This window comes from Dipodomys spectabilis, unplaced genomic scaffold (genome assembly GCF_019054845.1).
Source record: "Dipodomys spectabilis isolate Male_0828 unplaced genomic scaffold, ASM1905484v1 ptg000783l, whole genome shotgun sequence".
In the NCBI taxonomy this organism is placed as follows: domain Eukaryota; kingdom Metazoa; phylum Chordata; class Mammalia; order Rodentia; family Heteromyidae; genus Dipodomys; species Dipodomys spectabilis.
The window spans coordinates 20,298,487-20,312,348 of NW_024871460.1; the positions used below are offsets into that span (position 1 = coordinate 20,298,487).

Genomic DNA, 13,862 nt, shown 5'->3' on the forward strand with positions numbered 1-13,862 from the left:
CGTAGACTGGCTTTGAACCATGATCCTCAGATCTTAGCCTCCTGAGTAGCTAGCATTACAGGTGTGAGCCACTGGCCCCTGTACTTATTTATTTCTATAAAGGTTCCACTGAATTGTTATGTAGGTTAAGCATGCTCTAGTTCACCACAGCTAATGAGCTAGGCCAGTCTCACACTGCCACAGAACCAAGGTGGAGTCTATATCTGCTCACATTTGTCTTTGGTCTTTAGTTACACTAATGTTTCATGTTGATGAAACAGCATTTAAACAACTTGATGTATTGTTAACTAGAAGTTAATATGGTACAGTTCTAAAGAAGAGTGTTGAGAAATAGTTACTGACCTAAGACTACATTCATGAAGCTTTTTCCAGGACAAAGAAGAGTTCTCTATGGGTTTATCATGTAGGATAAAATATGGTGTAGTAAAAGAAACAAAGACTTTGGAGGTAATCAGATCTGTTTATAAGTCCTCATCTTCTAAAAAAAATCTCATGAATTTTATTTATGTACTTTTCATTCAAATATTATTGATATTACTACATAACTGATTATTATTATGATGATTATTAACAAATATGAACCAAGAAATGAGCTCTTTTGGGACAACCAGCAGAAGGGTACCTCAAAACTAACAGGGCTCCCTCATGCTGCCAACACACCAACCTCTACAACTAATACTTTACAGTCAAAGCTGCACCTCATAACAGGGGATGAGAAGGGCAAGAAGAGATTTCTTGACTTGAAACTCCAGGTCTGCAGCACATAGGGAGAGGAAGATGAAGAAATTTAAGTGGCTACCAGTATATTTGAACAGAGTCACTGGCTCTGACTTTTAGAAACATGTCTACTATATCTTGCTGGAAAGAAATGGTTTCTTTTTATTTAGCAATGCTAACTAATGTGTGAAATATCCAGTCAATGAATTATTTTTATTTTCTGTATTTTGTAAAATTCTGATCTCTACTGTTCATTTGTTTTCATGTTAAATTATAATATAGATTTTATGTATTTTAAGGAAAACAACAAGCAAGTCTGAGTCTATTCAGTGTCTTTCCATGATTTTCCCTTTTGGCTCTAAGTAAATGAAGGGAATCACACAGGACAGGACACTAATCATGTCCAAAATGAAGGCTATTAACTCCCTTTACTGCTAACAATAACAGAATTCTTGATTAACAGGTAAATAAAGTTTTATTTTTACAAAACATTTCCTATATATGATCACATTTGGAGCTCAAATTAAGCCATTAAAGCTCAAAGAGAAGTATTACTCTATAAATTATTAGAGACAGGGAAAATTAGAGCACCAAGAAATATAGTTTTCTGGACCAAAGAACTTAGAAATCAGTACCAAGAATAAAAGTCAAGTTTTCTGACTTCTTTTTCAATACATTTCTCCGTATAACATTAATTCTCTTCTATTACTGGGTCATGTTTGCGCGCGCGCGCGCGCGCGCGCGCGCGCGCGCGCGTGCGTGCGTGTGTGTGTGTGTGTGTGTGTGTGTGTGTGTGTGTGTGTGTGTGTTAGTCCTGGGGTCTGAACTCCCCTGTCCAAGATTCTTTTTTGCTGCCTAGCACTGTAGCACTTGAGCCACAGCGCCACTTCTGGCTTTTTCTGAGTAGTTTACTGGAGCTAAGAGTCTCAGTTTCCTGCTTGGGCTGGCTCCAAAACCCGATCCTGAGATTTCAGTCTCCTGAGTAGCTAGGATTCTGGCCTGAGCCATGGGGGCCCAGCTTGGGTTACTTCTTGTTTAACTTTCTCACTATTTTCCACTGTGCAAGGCACTTCAGTATCTCTCATTTAAGACATCCACTTGCTGATGCTTGTGAAATTAATCATTGCATTTCACATTATTGACCAGCAAGCTAAAATTTCAGATAAACATTCAAGTTGTGATTATGACATTAAAGTCACAGATTAATTCTAAGCTTCTGCAGGGACATTAATACAAACTTTAATTCTAAAGAGACATGTAATTCAATCCTTTTCTTAAAGTCATGATAACACAGTAAAATTAAGAAATGATTTATGAGGTATAAAAAGCTAGTTTATGATTTTTTAACTATTGGTTTACTCAAATGCCTTTGGTACATTTTCTGTAATACTATTAATCAAGTGGGAAAAACAACCAGTTATTATAACTAAATATTTTCAAATGACAAACTAAATACAATTAAACTGAAATGATATATTTTTGGTAAATCATGATCACTATTTTAAAGTAGACTTAAACATATTAGCAATAGCTGAAGGCTCATGCCTATAATCTTTGCTACTCAGGAGGCTGAGATCCAAGGATCACAGTTTGAAGTAAGCCTGGGAAGGAAAATCCATGAAACTCTTATCTCCATCAAAACAACCAAAAACACTGGAAGTAGTGCTGTAGCGTAAGTGGTAGGGTACTAGCCTTGAGCACAAAAATCTCAGGGACAGCACCCAGGCCTAGAGTTCAAGCTCCAGGACAAGAACACACACACACACACACACACACACACACACACACACGAAAAAAGCAATCATAATATTAGCATTCATTGAGCCTGTGCTGAACTCTTAGTTAAGAACATCATATATATATAGTTTAGCTCTCTAATAACCCTCAGAGATTGGTACTAGAATATCCTGTATTATAGATAAGGAAACTGAGGCTCAGAGAAATCAAAAGTAACTTGCCAAAAATCGTATACTATAAATAGCAAGGTGGTATTAGAATTCAGGACTGATCATCTTTAAACAGGACTCCATTCCATGTTTGTCCCTCAAGTGGATCTTATATAGTATTTCTTTTTTTGGGGGGTCCAGTCGTGGGGCCTGAACTCTGGGCCTGGGTGCTGTCCCTCAGCTCTTCAGCTCAAGGCTAGCACTCTACTACTTGAGCCACAGCGCCACTTCCGGCTTTTTTTCTTTTTGCTTATGTGGTGCTGAGGAATCGAACCCAGGACCTCATGCATGCAAGGCAAGCACTCTACCACTGAGCTACCTTCCCAGCCCCCTTATATAGTATTTCTAAAACCTTAAAAATGCAGAAAACATCTCCCATTAGAGACACATCTTGGTTGTTACTGTCAAGCAAAGTATGCTATTATCTGCTTTTCTAGTATGATACTTCCAGTAACTCTAAAGTTTGTATTTTAGTCTAGCTGTTTGAAAAGTTACGATTAGATAAAGAAGTTATGGGGAGACAATTGTTTTCAATTGGTTTCTTTGTTCAATCCTAGTACAGATTAATGAGCAATAAGATACTGGACTAAATGTATAGTGTGGCAGTACTCCTTCACGATGGACCAGATGGCACATTCATTTCTTCAAAAGCAAACAAAAAAGTCCTAAACAAATAAGAAGAAAAATGACATTTTGAGGCTGCCTTGGGCTGCATAGCAAAGTTATGAGGCAATTTCAAATCTGGACTTTATTATGTTAAACAAAACAAATACCAAATTTTAAATATTTATAAACATAATTAATACAATTATGTAAAAAACAACTATATACATCTTTATTTAAATAAGAATTGCCAATTAAACAGCTGCTACATATAAAGGTGCTGGCAGAAGCACTCTTTTCTGTTAGAGGTTATTTCCAGGTGGGAAGGGCATGGATTTGAATAGTAATTAAAAAAGGAATTTAATTTGATAATTTAATCTTTAATCTGTCAGTTTTTAAATTAAGGAAATAAAACTATAGTACTGTATGTACTAAGTTATAGTTACTATAATTTAGGATTACTAAATTATGCAGAATTATAATTTATTAGTAACACTGAAAATAATTGCTATCATTTAATTTTGTTTCAGCTTTGTAGATACTGTATGGTTATAAATTTCACTTGTCACCTAGTCTAGGTAAAAGCTCACAGAATTTTTTACATATGTGTGTATGTGTGTGTGTTTGTATGTAAATATAAATAGTACACACGACTATAAGTGAGGCTGAAGCAGGAGAATTCAGTTCTAGGCCCAGATGGGCTAAATACTAAGACTGTGTGTCAGAAACCTATACAAAACCAGCCATGCCCCATGGTTTCCCTTATCTGCAATAAATAGTACATGTCTAGGACAAGCAGAAAAGGTCAAAAGCTATGTACATTATGACCATATAAGAGGATGCTAAGTGAAATGAACCCCAAGATAGGGACACAAAAGGTTTTATCTTTCTTGCTGTTGTTTGTAATATACTTATTATATACTATGTGATTTTTATTTGTTTCTTTGGTATGTTCTTACCCCATGGTATAACCCCTGTTTTCACTGTATTTGATTCCGGTGCCCTGTATTTTGTATATTCAGTTTTCTAATTTGGGGAGGGGAAAGGAAATAACAAAATGCTGAAATAAGGATACAGGATGACCCATTGTAACAATGAGATGTACAAGAAACTATGTTGAAAATGAACTTTACAGCTTGGGGAGGGGGAGAGATCAGATGAGGAGGTGGTGCGGGAAGGGATGGTACGGGAAAAACAAAGGAGGGGGTAACAATGCTAAATAGGAAATATACTCATTACCTTATTCATGTAATTATAACCCCTCTGTACAGTATCTATCTATCTATCTATCTATCTATCTATCTATCTATCTATCTATCTATAACTAGCCATGTGCAGGTGGCTCATACCTCAAATTCCTAGCTACTAAGGAGCTCAAGATCTGAGGATTGCATTTCAAAGCCAGCCTGGGCAGAAAGTCTATAAGACTCTTATCTCCAATTAGCCACCAAATAAAAGCTGGAAGTGGAGCTGTGGCTCAAGGGTAGAGTATTATTAGCCTTGAGCACAAAAGCTCAGGGGCAGCAATCAGGACCAGTGTTCAAGCCCCCGGGATTGATACCAAAAATAAATAAATAATCTAAACTGAAGAAAACAGAGAAGGAATAAAAAGTGTTTGGACTTTTAGCTATTTAAGATAATATTAAAATTAACACTGATGTTCCAGAAAGAGAAAAGAAGTGATGTAAAAATATCAGAAGTAATAATTACAAAAGCCTCTAAATTACTAAAAAACTAAAATATAAATTACAGTCAAGAAGTTAAAAAAGTAATAAAGAGTAATTTAAAGAATCAATCCAGCTGGGTGCTGGTGGTTCATGCCTGTAATCCTAGCTACTCAAAAGGCTGAGATCTGAGGATCACAGTTCAAAGCCAGCCCAGGCAGGAAAGTCAGTGAGACTCTTATCTCCAATTGAGCACCAGAAAACTGGAAGTGGCCCTGTGGCTCAAGTGATAAGAGTGCTGGCCTTGAGCTGAAGAGTATAAGGACAGTGCCCGAGCCCAGAGTTCAAGCCCAAACACCTACTAAAACAAAACAAAACAAGCCCAGACAATTCATAATCAACCTATAATAAAATAATAAAACAAAATAATAATAATAAAACCAAAAGGAAAACAAACCCGTATATTGAGACCGTCTAGAGGAAACAACTTATATACATGGAATGAATGATTATAATGAGCATGGATTTTTCATTTAAAAACCATGGAGGGCATGATGACTCATGCCTGTATTCTCAGTTACTTATGGGGAGAATACCATGAGGACTGTAGCTCAAGGCCAACTTTGGCAAAATGTTAGCAAGAACTTCATCTTAACAAAGAAGCTAGGCGTGGTAAAACATGTCTGATCCCAGCTACGTGGGAGGCTGGGAAAAAGTGGGAGTCTCTATATGAAACACAACCTGCCTAGCAAGTCCAAGTGACTAAGTTCTAACTCCAGCACCATTCCTCCCTCCCCCCGCAAAAAAAATCCTGGATAGAATAACTACAACAGGATAGAAGAAACTACACTAGCTCTAAACTACTGAAAGAAATGTCAAACCAAAACTGTATGTTCGGCAAAAGTATTTTTCAAGAATGAAAGGGATAAAATGGTCTCAGATCAGGAAAACCTAAGAAAAAAATTACTTCTAGCGACTCTACTCTAAAAAAAAGTCAAATGCAAAAGACAAGTTCATTTTTTGTGTGCAGCTGGTCCTGGGGCTTGAACTCAGGGCATGGGTTCTGTCCCTGAGTTTTGTGCTCAAATCTAGCATTCTACCACCTGAGTCATGGCTCCATTGCTGGCTTTTTGGGTTAATTGGAGACTAAGGGTCTCATGGCTTTCTTGCCTGGTTTTGCTTCAGTGATTCTCAGATCTCAGCCTTCTGAATAGCTAGGATTATAGACATGAGACATTGCCACCTGGCCAAAAGCAAGTTCTTAATGCTGAAGAAAAGTAAACCGGGGGAAATTTGGAACTAAAGGAATTTATGGAACACTGAACATGATAAGCACTTTAAAATCCAAAAGATTATTCTTTTGATCTTGTTTTTAAAAATATGTATGATTATTGAAATGATCAAATCTTTATCTAGCATTGTATATAGGTTCAACATATATGACAAAATATAGATGGGGGACAGTAAAGGATCCTATAAAATCATATAAGGCCAGCTGGGCACCAGTACCTCATATATGTAATCTTATCTATATTCAAAACCAGCCTGGACAAAAATTCGTAAGACTCCAGTTCAATCAATAGCTGGGTGTGTGCTTGTCTTCCTAGCTATGTAGTAAGTATACATAGGAGGACTGTGGTCCATGCCGGCCAGGGGGGAAAAGTAAGACTATTTGTAAAAGCAAAAAGGGCTCAGGGAGAGGCTCAAAAGGTAGATCAACTGTTTAGCAAGTGCAAAGTGCTTTCAAACTGAAGTACCAGCAAAATAAAAAAAAGCTGAAAGGATTGCAATGTTCCTATATTGTCCTTAAAATGATAATATTACCTCTAAATAGAAAGATTTTGTGTATATTCTGGAAACTTCAGGACAACCATTAGAATATAACAAAACTAAGCCCAAAAATAAATAAATAGAATATAGAAAATACTGAGTTGTGGCTACATTGAGAGTACTACTAATAAAAATTTATTAGAGTACAGTCCTCTGTAATCAAGCAGCTTTCTTTAAGTCATACAATATTTCTCACAGTGGTTTCTCAAAATTGCCTTGCTAGAAAGAAATTTAATTTTTTTTTTTTTTTTTTTTTTTTTTGTCGGTCGTGGGGCTTGAACTCTGGGCCTGGGCGCTGTCCCTCAGCTCTTCAGCTCAAGGCGAGCGCTCTACCACTTGAGCTACAGCGTCACTTCCGGTTTTCTGGTGGTTTATTGGAGATAGGAGTCTCACGGTCTTTCCTGCCCGGGCTGGCTTTGAACCGCGATCCTCAGATCTCAGCCTCCTGAGTAGCTAGGATTACAGGCGTGAGCCACCAGCGCCCGGCAAGAAATTTAATTTTATGCCAAACGTTTCTATCTTTTTAGAATTATCTAAAGATTTAGCAATGAATAATGTCAATGATTAAATGGCTCTTATCACTAAATGTCCTAAATGTCTGAATTCTAGAATTAAAATTCTTTGAGATAATTAAGTTTCTTGTGTATTAATTCTTTACACTCTTACATATTACTCAGTAAAATCAATTAGACATTAATTGATGAGTTAAATAAAATCTGACATACATTCTTTTCTTTTTTCTTTGGGTGCCAGTCTTGGGGCTTGAACTTAGGGCTTAGGTACTGTCCCAGAGCTTTTTTTGCTCAAGGCTAGCAGTGTTACCACTTCCAGATGTTTGATGGCTAATTTGAGGTAAAAGTCTCAGTCACTGCTGCCTGGGCTAGCTTCAAACTGTGGTCCCCAGATCTCAGTATCCTGTATAGCTATAATTATAGGTGTAAGACACTGAAACCAACAGTATGTAATCATTTTTTGCATAATTAAGGTTTCTACATTTGAAATTTATTATCTAAACATAAGAAGCCTTTTAAAGGATGATACAGACTGCTTGGTTTGCTTCATGTCCCACTTGATTTTCATATAAAGGAACATGAGCTCACAACTCATTCATATTCATAAACATTTATAAGCTACATTGTATGAGAATTCTTTTACAACCAAATATTTGTGATCAAAACCAAACAAATCCCGTAGCACTCAAATAGCAAAGTTTGGGGGACTAATACATCAAAAATGACAATTATAGGCACAAGCGGATAATTTAGGTTAGAAGCACATAGAAACATAGATGCAACATGTTTCTTCTTTCATTTTTTATTTACGATGCTTTTGCCTATTTTTGTTGGCCTTTTATTAGAAGGTTAGTTTCTTAGTGATATCACACTTTACCCCTTCAATTAAAGGGCAACAATGACTGCTTTAGCCACTTCCATCTTACTGCTGCCTCTCCTTCCTTCCAATGAATGTTCTCACCATAGCTACACATATTTTTCTCTTTATCTTTCCCTATCAGTAAGATTACCATTTCAGGACTGTCAAAGACTATTGGAAATGAGACAGGAATTTCTTGGGGATCAATAAACTCTACATAGTCTTTCTGGATAACAAAATTGGTAATGGGACTTGGATAGTTCATCCAAGAGGATCAATTATAAAAAAAAAAACCACAATTCTCAAGTGAGTTTTTGAAAAACACTTCATTAAATTTTAATGAAATGTATTCATTCAAATATTGAAGAAACCAATCAGTTCTCTCTTAGAATGAGAAAGAAGATGTGTATCTTTAAAACAAGTCAAGAGTGATTTTTTTTTTTTGGGGGGGGGGGGTCTGAACTCTGGGCCTGTGCCTTGTCCCTCAGCTCTTCAGCTCAAGGCTAGCACTCTACCACTTGAGCCACAGCACCACTTCCGGCTTTTTCTTTTTGCTTATGTGGTGCTGAGGAGTCGAACCCAGGGCCTCAGGCATGCAAGGCAAGCACTCTACCACTGAGCCATGTTCCCAGCCCCCAAGGGTGATTTTTAATCTCATATTAGTGGCTTACAGATTTCAGCTCCCTGAAGCCAAAGGAGTATAATTTAAATATTTTTTGGAAAGAGATAAATTCCAAATTAGAGAATAGTAAAAGTTCAGAATTAGAATGGTCCTTGGTGATACCTTTCTTTCTTTTTTTCCCCTTGGTGATATCTTGTATAATAATCATGTTTTCCAGATAAGGAGATAAATCGAAAGAACTCTTCAGCCTTATCAATTAATGAGATAATCAATAAAAGACATCTGCTTCCTATTTGGTAATTTTATACCATACAATAACCCTAAAGCAGTAGTAGCAAACATGCATGATCTTCCTACTTACTAGGTACAATGCTCAGTACCTTAGAATTATTCATAATTCATAATTGACATACTCATATTCATAACTGACAAATATCCTGTGTCTGAGAATGTGGCTTTTGTGCTCAAGAATAGTTAGTGCCCTTACTACTTGAGACATAGTTAAAATTCTAGATTTTTTGGTGATTAATTGGAGATAAGCACTATAGACTTTCCTGCTGGGCTGGTTTTGAAGTTACAGATTTTCCTTCTGGGCTGGTTTTGAACTACAATCCTCAGATCTCAACCTCCTGAATAGCCCCTGGTGCTGGGCACAATAACTAGTTTTAAAAGCTGAGAATATATAGAAAGCATTCTTAGCAAAATGTCTTCTTTGATCTCTGCATACCAACAAATGAAAGCTTGAGAAGAGATCATAGTTGTTCATAACAGCCCATTTCCTTCCTCCTGCTTTCCCTTTATTCCTATTATTTCATAGCAAGGCCATTGAAGCCACCGGACTATAAAGTGAGTGTAGCTGACTGAATGCAAGGAAGGGCTGAGGATTAGGATTCCATAATCTTACAACTAGTTTCAGTCAATGTTAAGATGACCTAAACAGGTGTTGGATGTGGAGGTGAGACTTTAAATCATATGATATGTTCTACTATCACAGTACCATTCTCTATTTCTGAGAACATGTTTGAAGAAAGGACGCAGTGGGGGGCTGGGAAAGTAGCTCAGCGGTAGAGTGCATGCCTTGCAAGCATGAGGCCCTGGGTTTGATTCCTCAGCACCACATAAGCAAAAAGAAAAAAGCCGGAAGTGGCGCCGTGGCTCAAGTGGTAGAGCGCTAGCCTTGAGCTGAAGAGCTGAGAGACAGCGCCCAGGCCCAGAGTTCAGGCCCCATGACCGACAAAAAAAAAAAAAAAAATGGACGCAGTGGATGCCAGAATGTTTAACAAATGACTCTTAGGACAGGAGAGATGATTGATAGCATTTGTCAATATGATGAGCCCTGAAGAGAGTACTAGTAAAGAGTCCAGGGTGTGTCTCTAGGTTAAACACAGGCAGGAGACATGCCCTAAATAATAGAGCCCATAGCCCCTTTGATTCTACTTCCCTATGCTAAATTTTAACATCCATATTTTCTGTCTACTGTCCAGAACAGTATAAAATAGTTCCAAATCCTAAAAATGAATTTGTCTCATTCCCAGATAAGACCATTCTCCAAGCAAATGTTCACTACTGGTTTCCATCTGCTAGATCGATAGCAAGACTGAACTATACTTACTATATTCCTTTTCAACTACTGAATGGTATAATTGGTATAACTGGTTGACCCAATTATCCTCTCTAGACTTAGACTATATCTCTAATTCTACATTATTGAAAAGGTCTCTCATATTTTGCTTGATCCTATTTCCACTAACCTTGTTACAACTCATATATCTTACATCTGAACATTTGCTCACTGAATATGATGCATAAAATTATTATAATATAAGATGCTCTCTGGTTATAAGAAAGATATAGATGGGCTGTAAGAGTTTAGTTGCCAATGTAATCGTTTTTTTTTTTTTTTGGTAGATACATAAAAAAAAATCTTTAAAAAACCTTTAAGTCATTCAGCTTTTTTTTTAACACTTCTATATTAAAAAAGGAAATCAAAACAGTAAACCTTATATTCTAACTTTTTCTTTGTTTTCATTAACATAGTAGTATATCTATGGGCCATTAACATATATTTAAAAAGCTATGCTTCCTAAACACTGGAAATTATTAAGCATCTCTATAGCTAAGAAAGAGTCTTTGTTTCAGTCAGCTCCCAGGTGGGGGGAGGGAAAGAATATTTAGAAGTACAGTAAGAATATTAAGGGTAAACTTTCAAACTTTACTTTAACATGATTCATCAATGGGACATGTACTTTACATAATCTGTAGAGAAAAGAACACTTGTACAGTCTGCCAGATATCTTCTGTACAATCAATCTTGAATCTAGGGAATCAAAATGTATAACAAAGCAGTTATTTGCACTCCAATAACTTTGAAGGCTCTTACCTGTACATTTGTAATCAGAAGCTACCCCTTTAAGCACAGCATCAAAAATAGATATTTCCACTCGCTGCTTTCTGTGGTGACAACTCAGAAGCAAGGAAGGCTGGGACACAATAAAGTACAGAAACGGTTCTAGCTCCAAGTCACCATTTCCTCGTCGACCAGGCTGCCGAACAATTGTTATGCCAAGAGCTTGTCTAGCAGATGACCTTGTAGATGCACGGAGACTTTCAAGAGAAAGAACCCCTATTTTTTTCCCAGAAGGGAAAGAAGTGTTACTGCTTAAGAGATCTTCTGCTGTCACAGTGGAAATACATGCCTGATCAGGCTTAGCAGCATCTGAATCAACTTCTGGGAAATTCAATGAACTCTTGCCTGTTTTTTCACCTTCTTTCTGTTCTTGTGATTTCAATTTGGGTAAGGCTTTACAGGAATATGTCATTAGTGAGATTCTACTTGCAGTAATAAATATGTCAAAGGGAATAAAATTTAGATTTTTTACAATTGACGACTGGCGTGAGGGACGAGCAATGCGGTGCTGACTGGCACCACTGTGTGGCTCTATCTGCACTATTCTGATTTTAACGCTGTCACTGCCAATTCCACTGTCCTGGGCACCACTATACCGAGACCAGGTTTCAGCTATGCCACCATCAAATGCATCCAGTTCTTTCTGTTCTTGTTTAGACATCTGTAGGAAAAACAAAGACACATTGCAAAGTAGTTACATAATGAGTGTTAATATGTAAATATGCTGTTTAAAGGAAAAATTTTAAATGAATCTAAAGTAACATAACAATGTTCATAAGTAGGTCACTGAAAGAAAATAAAATGCCAAGAAATGCTTGGGAAAAACCATCATATGTGCATTTCCTTCATTAAAATATACTTCTTTTGGGAGGGGTCATGGGGCTTGAACTCAAGGCTTGGGGGCTATCTCTGAGTTTCTGTGCTCAAGGCTAGTGCTCTACTACTTTGATCCACAGCATTACCTCCTATACGATACTTTTCACTATCAGAATTTCTTACTTTAGTTTGATACAGTATTTTTATTGCCTCCTCAAATAATTGCTGTGGTAAATATTCTTTACAAATAGTCTTTCAGGTAATATATTAAACTCTTTCCAAACTATATTCATCTTTGGTTGAGTTACATTTTATATGAGTACAGCCACTATTATATTGTTTACTCTTGTTATACAACTGATTTAAAGGTTTTTGGACAGTAGGAAAGTAGTTTTAAATTAGGAAGGACAAAGAACAATAAACTAAGATAACTGCATACCATTTCAAAAATGTTCATTTCTCCTAAAATAGAATAAATGTAAGTAACTGAGGAAAATCAATCCAAGAATTAAGTAATTAAAGCCTGTCAGGGTGGATGGATTTTTTTGTGTGTGCAACAAAGACTAGTTCTCAGTATTTTTCATTAATGACTTCCTAAGTAGAGAACAAACAAACAAACAGAAAACCTCGGTGGCAGTGGCAGTAGTAGATCCATCACCAGGGCAGCCAATCTACCAACCAGCTATTTGATATTTTCTTTACTTTTTCTTTGAAGTAATACGGAATCATCAAAATAATAATGGAAAATCCTTAAGAATCTTTAATCATCTCCACTCTCACTGTATCAGTAAATATGACCATCAGTGATAATCAGCAATTTTTTCCTTCCTCGGTACAGGTTCTGCCCTATGAACACTCCTTTGTGTTTATAATCATACTATAGAGGCAAGTTTGTAACCCTGTTTTTTATACGCTATTATGGTTTTTCTAAATAGAAATTTTAAAGTTGCATAAAATATTATTTAATGTTGGAAATAGTATTTTTATTCCATTATAATCAGAATTCAAGTTTTCAATTTTTGCCAACCAATATATATGACAAATATATAGGAAAATCTTCTTTAGGACAGACTTCCAGAAGCAGAATTAAAAAGTAAATGATATGAAAATATTTAAAGTTGTTGAGTATTTCCAAATACCATTCTAAAAAGGCTGATGTGATTGAATAACTATTAGCAACAGAAAGATATCCTCAAAGTACTGGATAACTGGGTGATAATTTATTAGTTTCTATATTTTTTCATGTATTTTTATTATTAAAAAAGTGATGTATGGAAGTGTTACAGTTACAGATAAAAAGTATATTTCTTTTTGGACAATGTTATCGTTTCTGTCACTCTCCCCCAGGTTTTCCCTCCCATCCCTACTCACAAGCTGTATAGTTCATTTTCAACATTGTCTAGTGAGTACCACTGTTGCATTTGTTTACCCTTTGTTCCACCATTTCTGTACCTCTTCTTACCCTCCCAAAGACAGATAATGAACAAACAAGACAAAAGGAAAAGAAAACAAAAACACCAACAAAGAAAAAGAAACCTCTTGTTTCCATTTCCTGGAGTTCATTTCTATAAATAAATTTTTTATATGATCAGATGCACATAGGTATTATCTCTCTGTGATGATCATCTCCTAAGAATATCCTCCTTTGGTCTCACTGTGTGTAAATGCCTAGAGACCTTCATAATTTATCATGTCCTAGTATATATTTAACCATCCAGTGTGTTTACTTGTAAATTTATAGGCACATTCTAGCTACCACAATGCTCTATAGTCTTTCTTAACAGTCAAGGTAAAAAAAAAACATATGTTTGCTACTTGCTACTGTTACAAGCTTTTTGTCAATGGCTCATTATAAAATTATAAAAGAATATAAAATTATAAAGAAT

The 13,862-nt window shown here is 36.2% G+C and overlaps 1 protein-coding gene across 2 annotated transcripts in view; it reads right to left on the bottom strand.

Annotated features, from left to right (window-relative positions):
• Vps13b (vacuolar protein sorting 13 homolog B) overlaps nt 1-13,862 on the bottom strand; it is a 505,216-nt gene that overhangs the window by 160,810 nt on the left and 330,544 nt on the right. For both annotated transcript variants that reach the window (XM_042673185.1, XM_042673186.1), the window contains exon 34: nt 11,134-11,821. In XM_042673185.1, the coding sequence (XP_042529119.1) occupies nt 11,134-11,821 (688 nt within the window). The remainder of the gene's footprint in view (nt 1-11,133; nt 11,822-13,862) is intronic.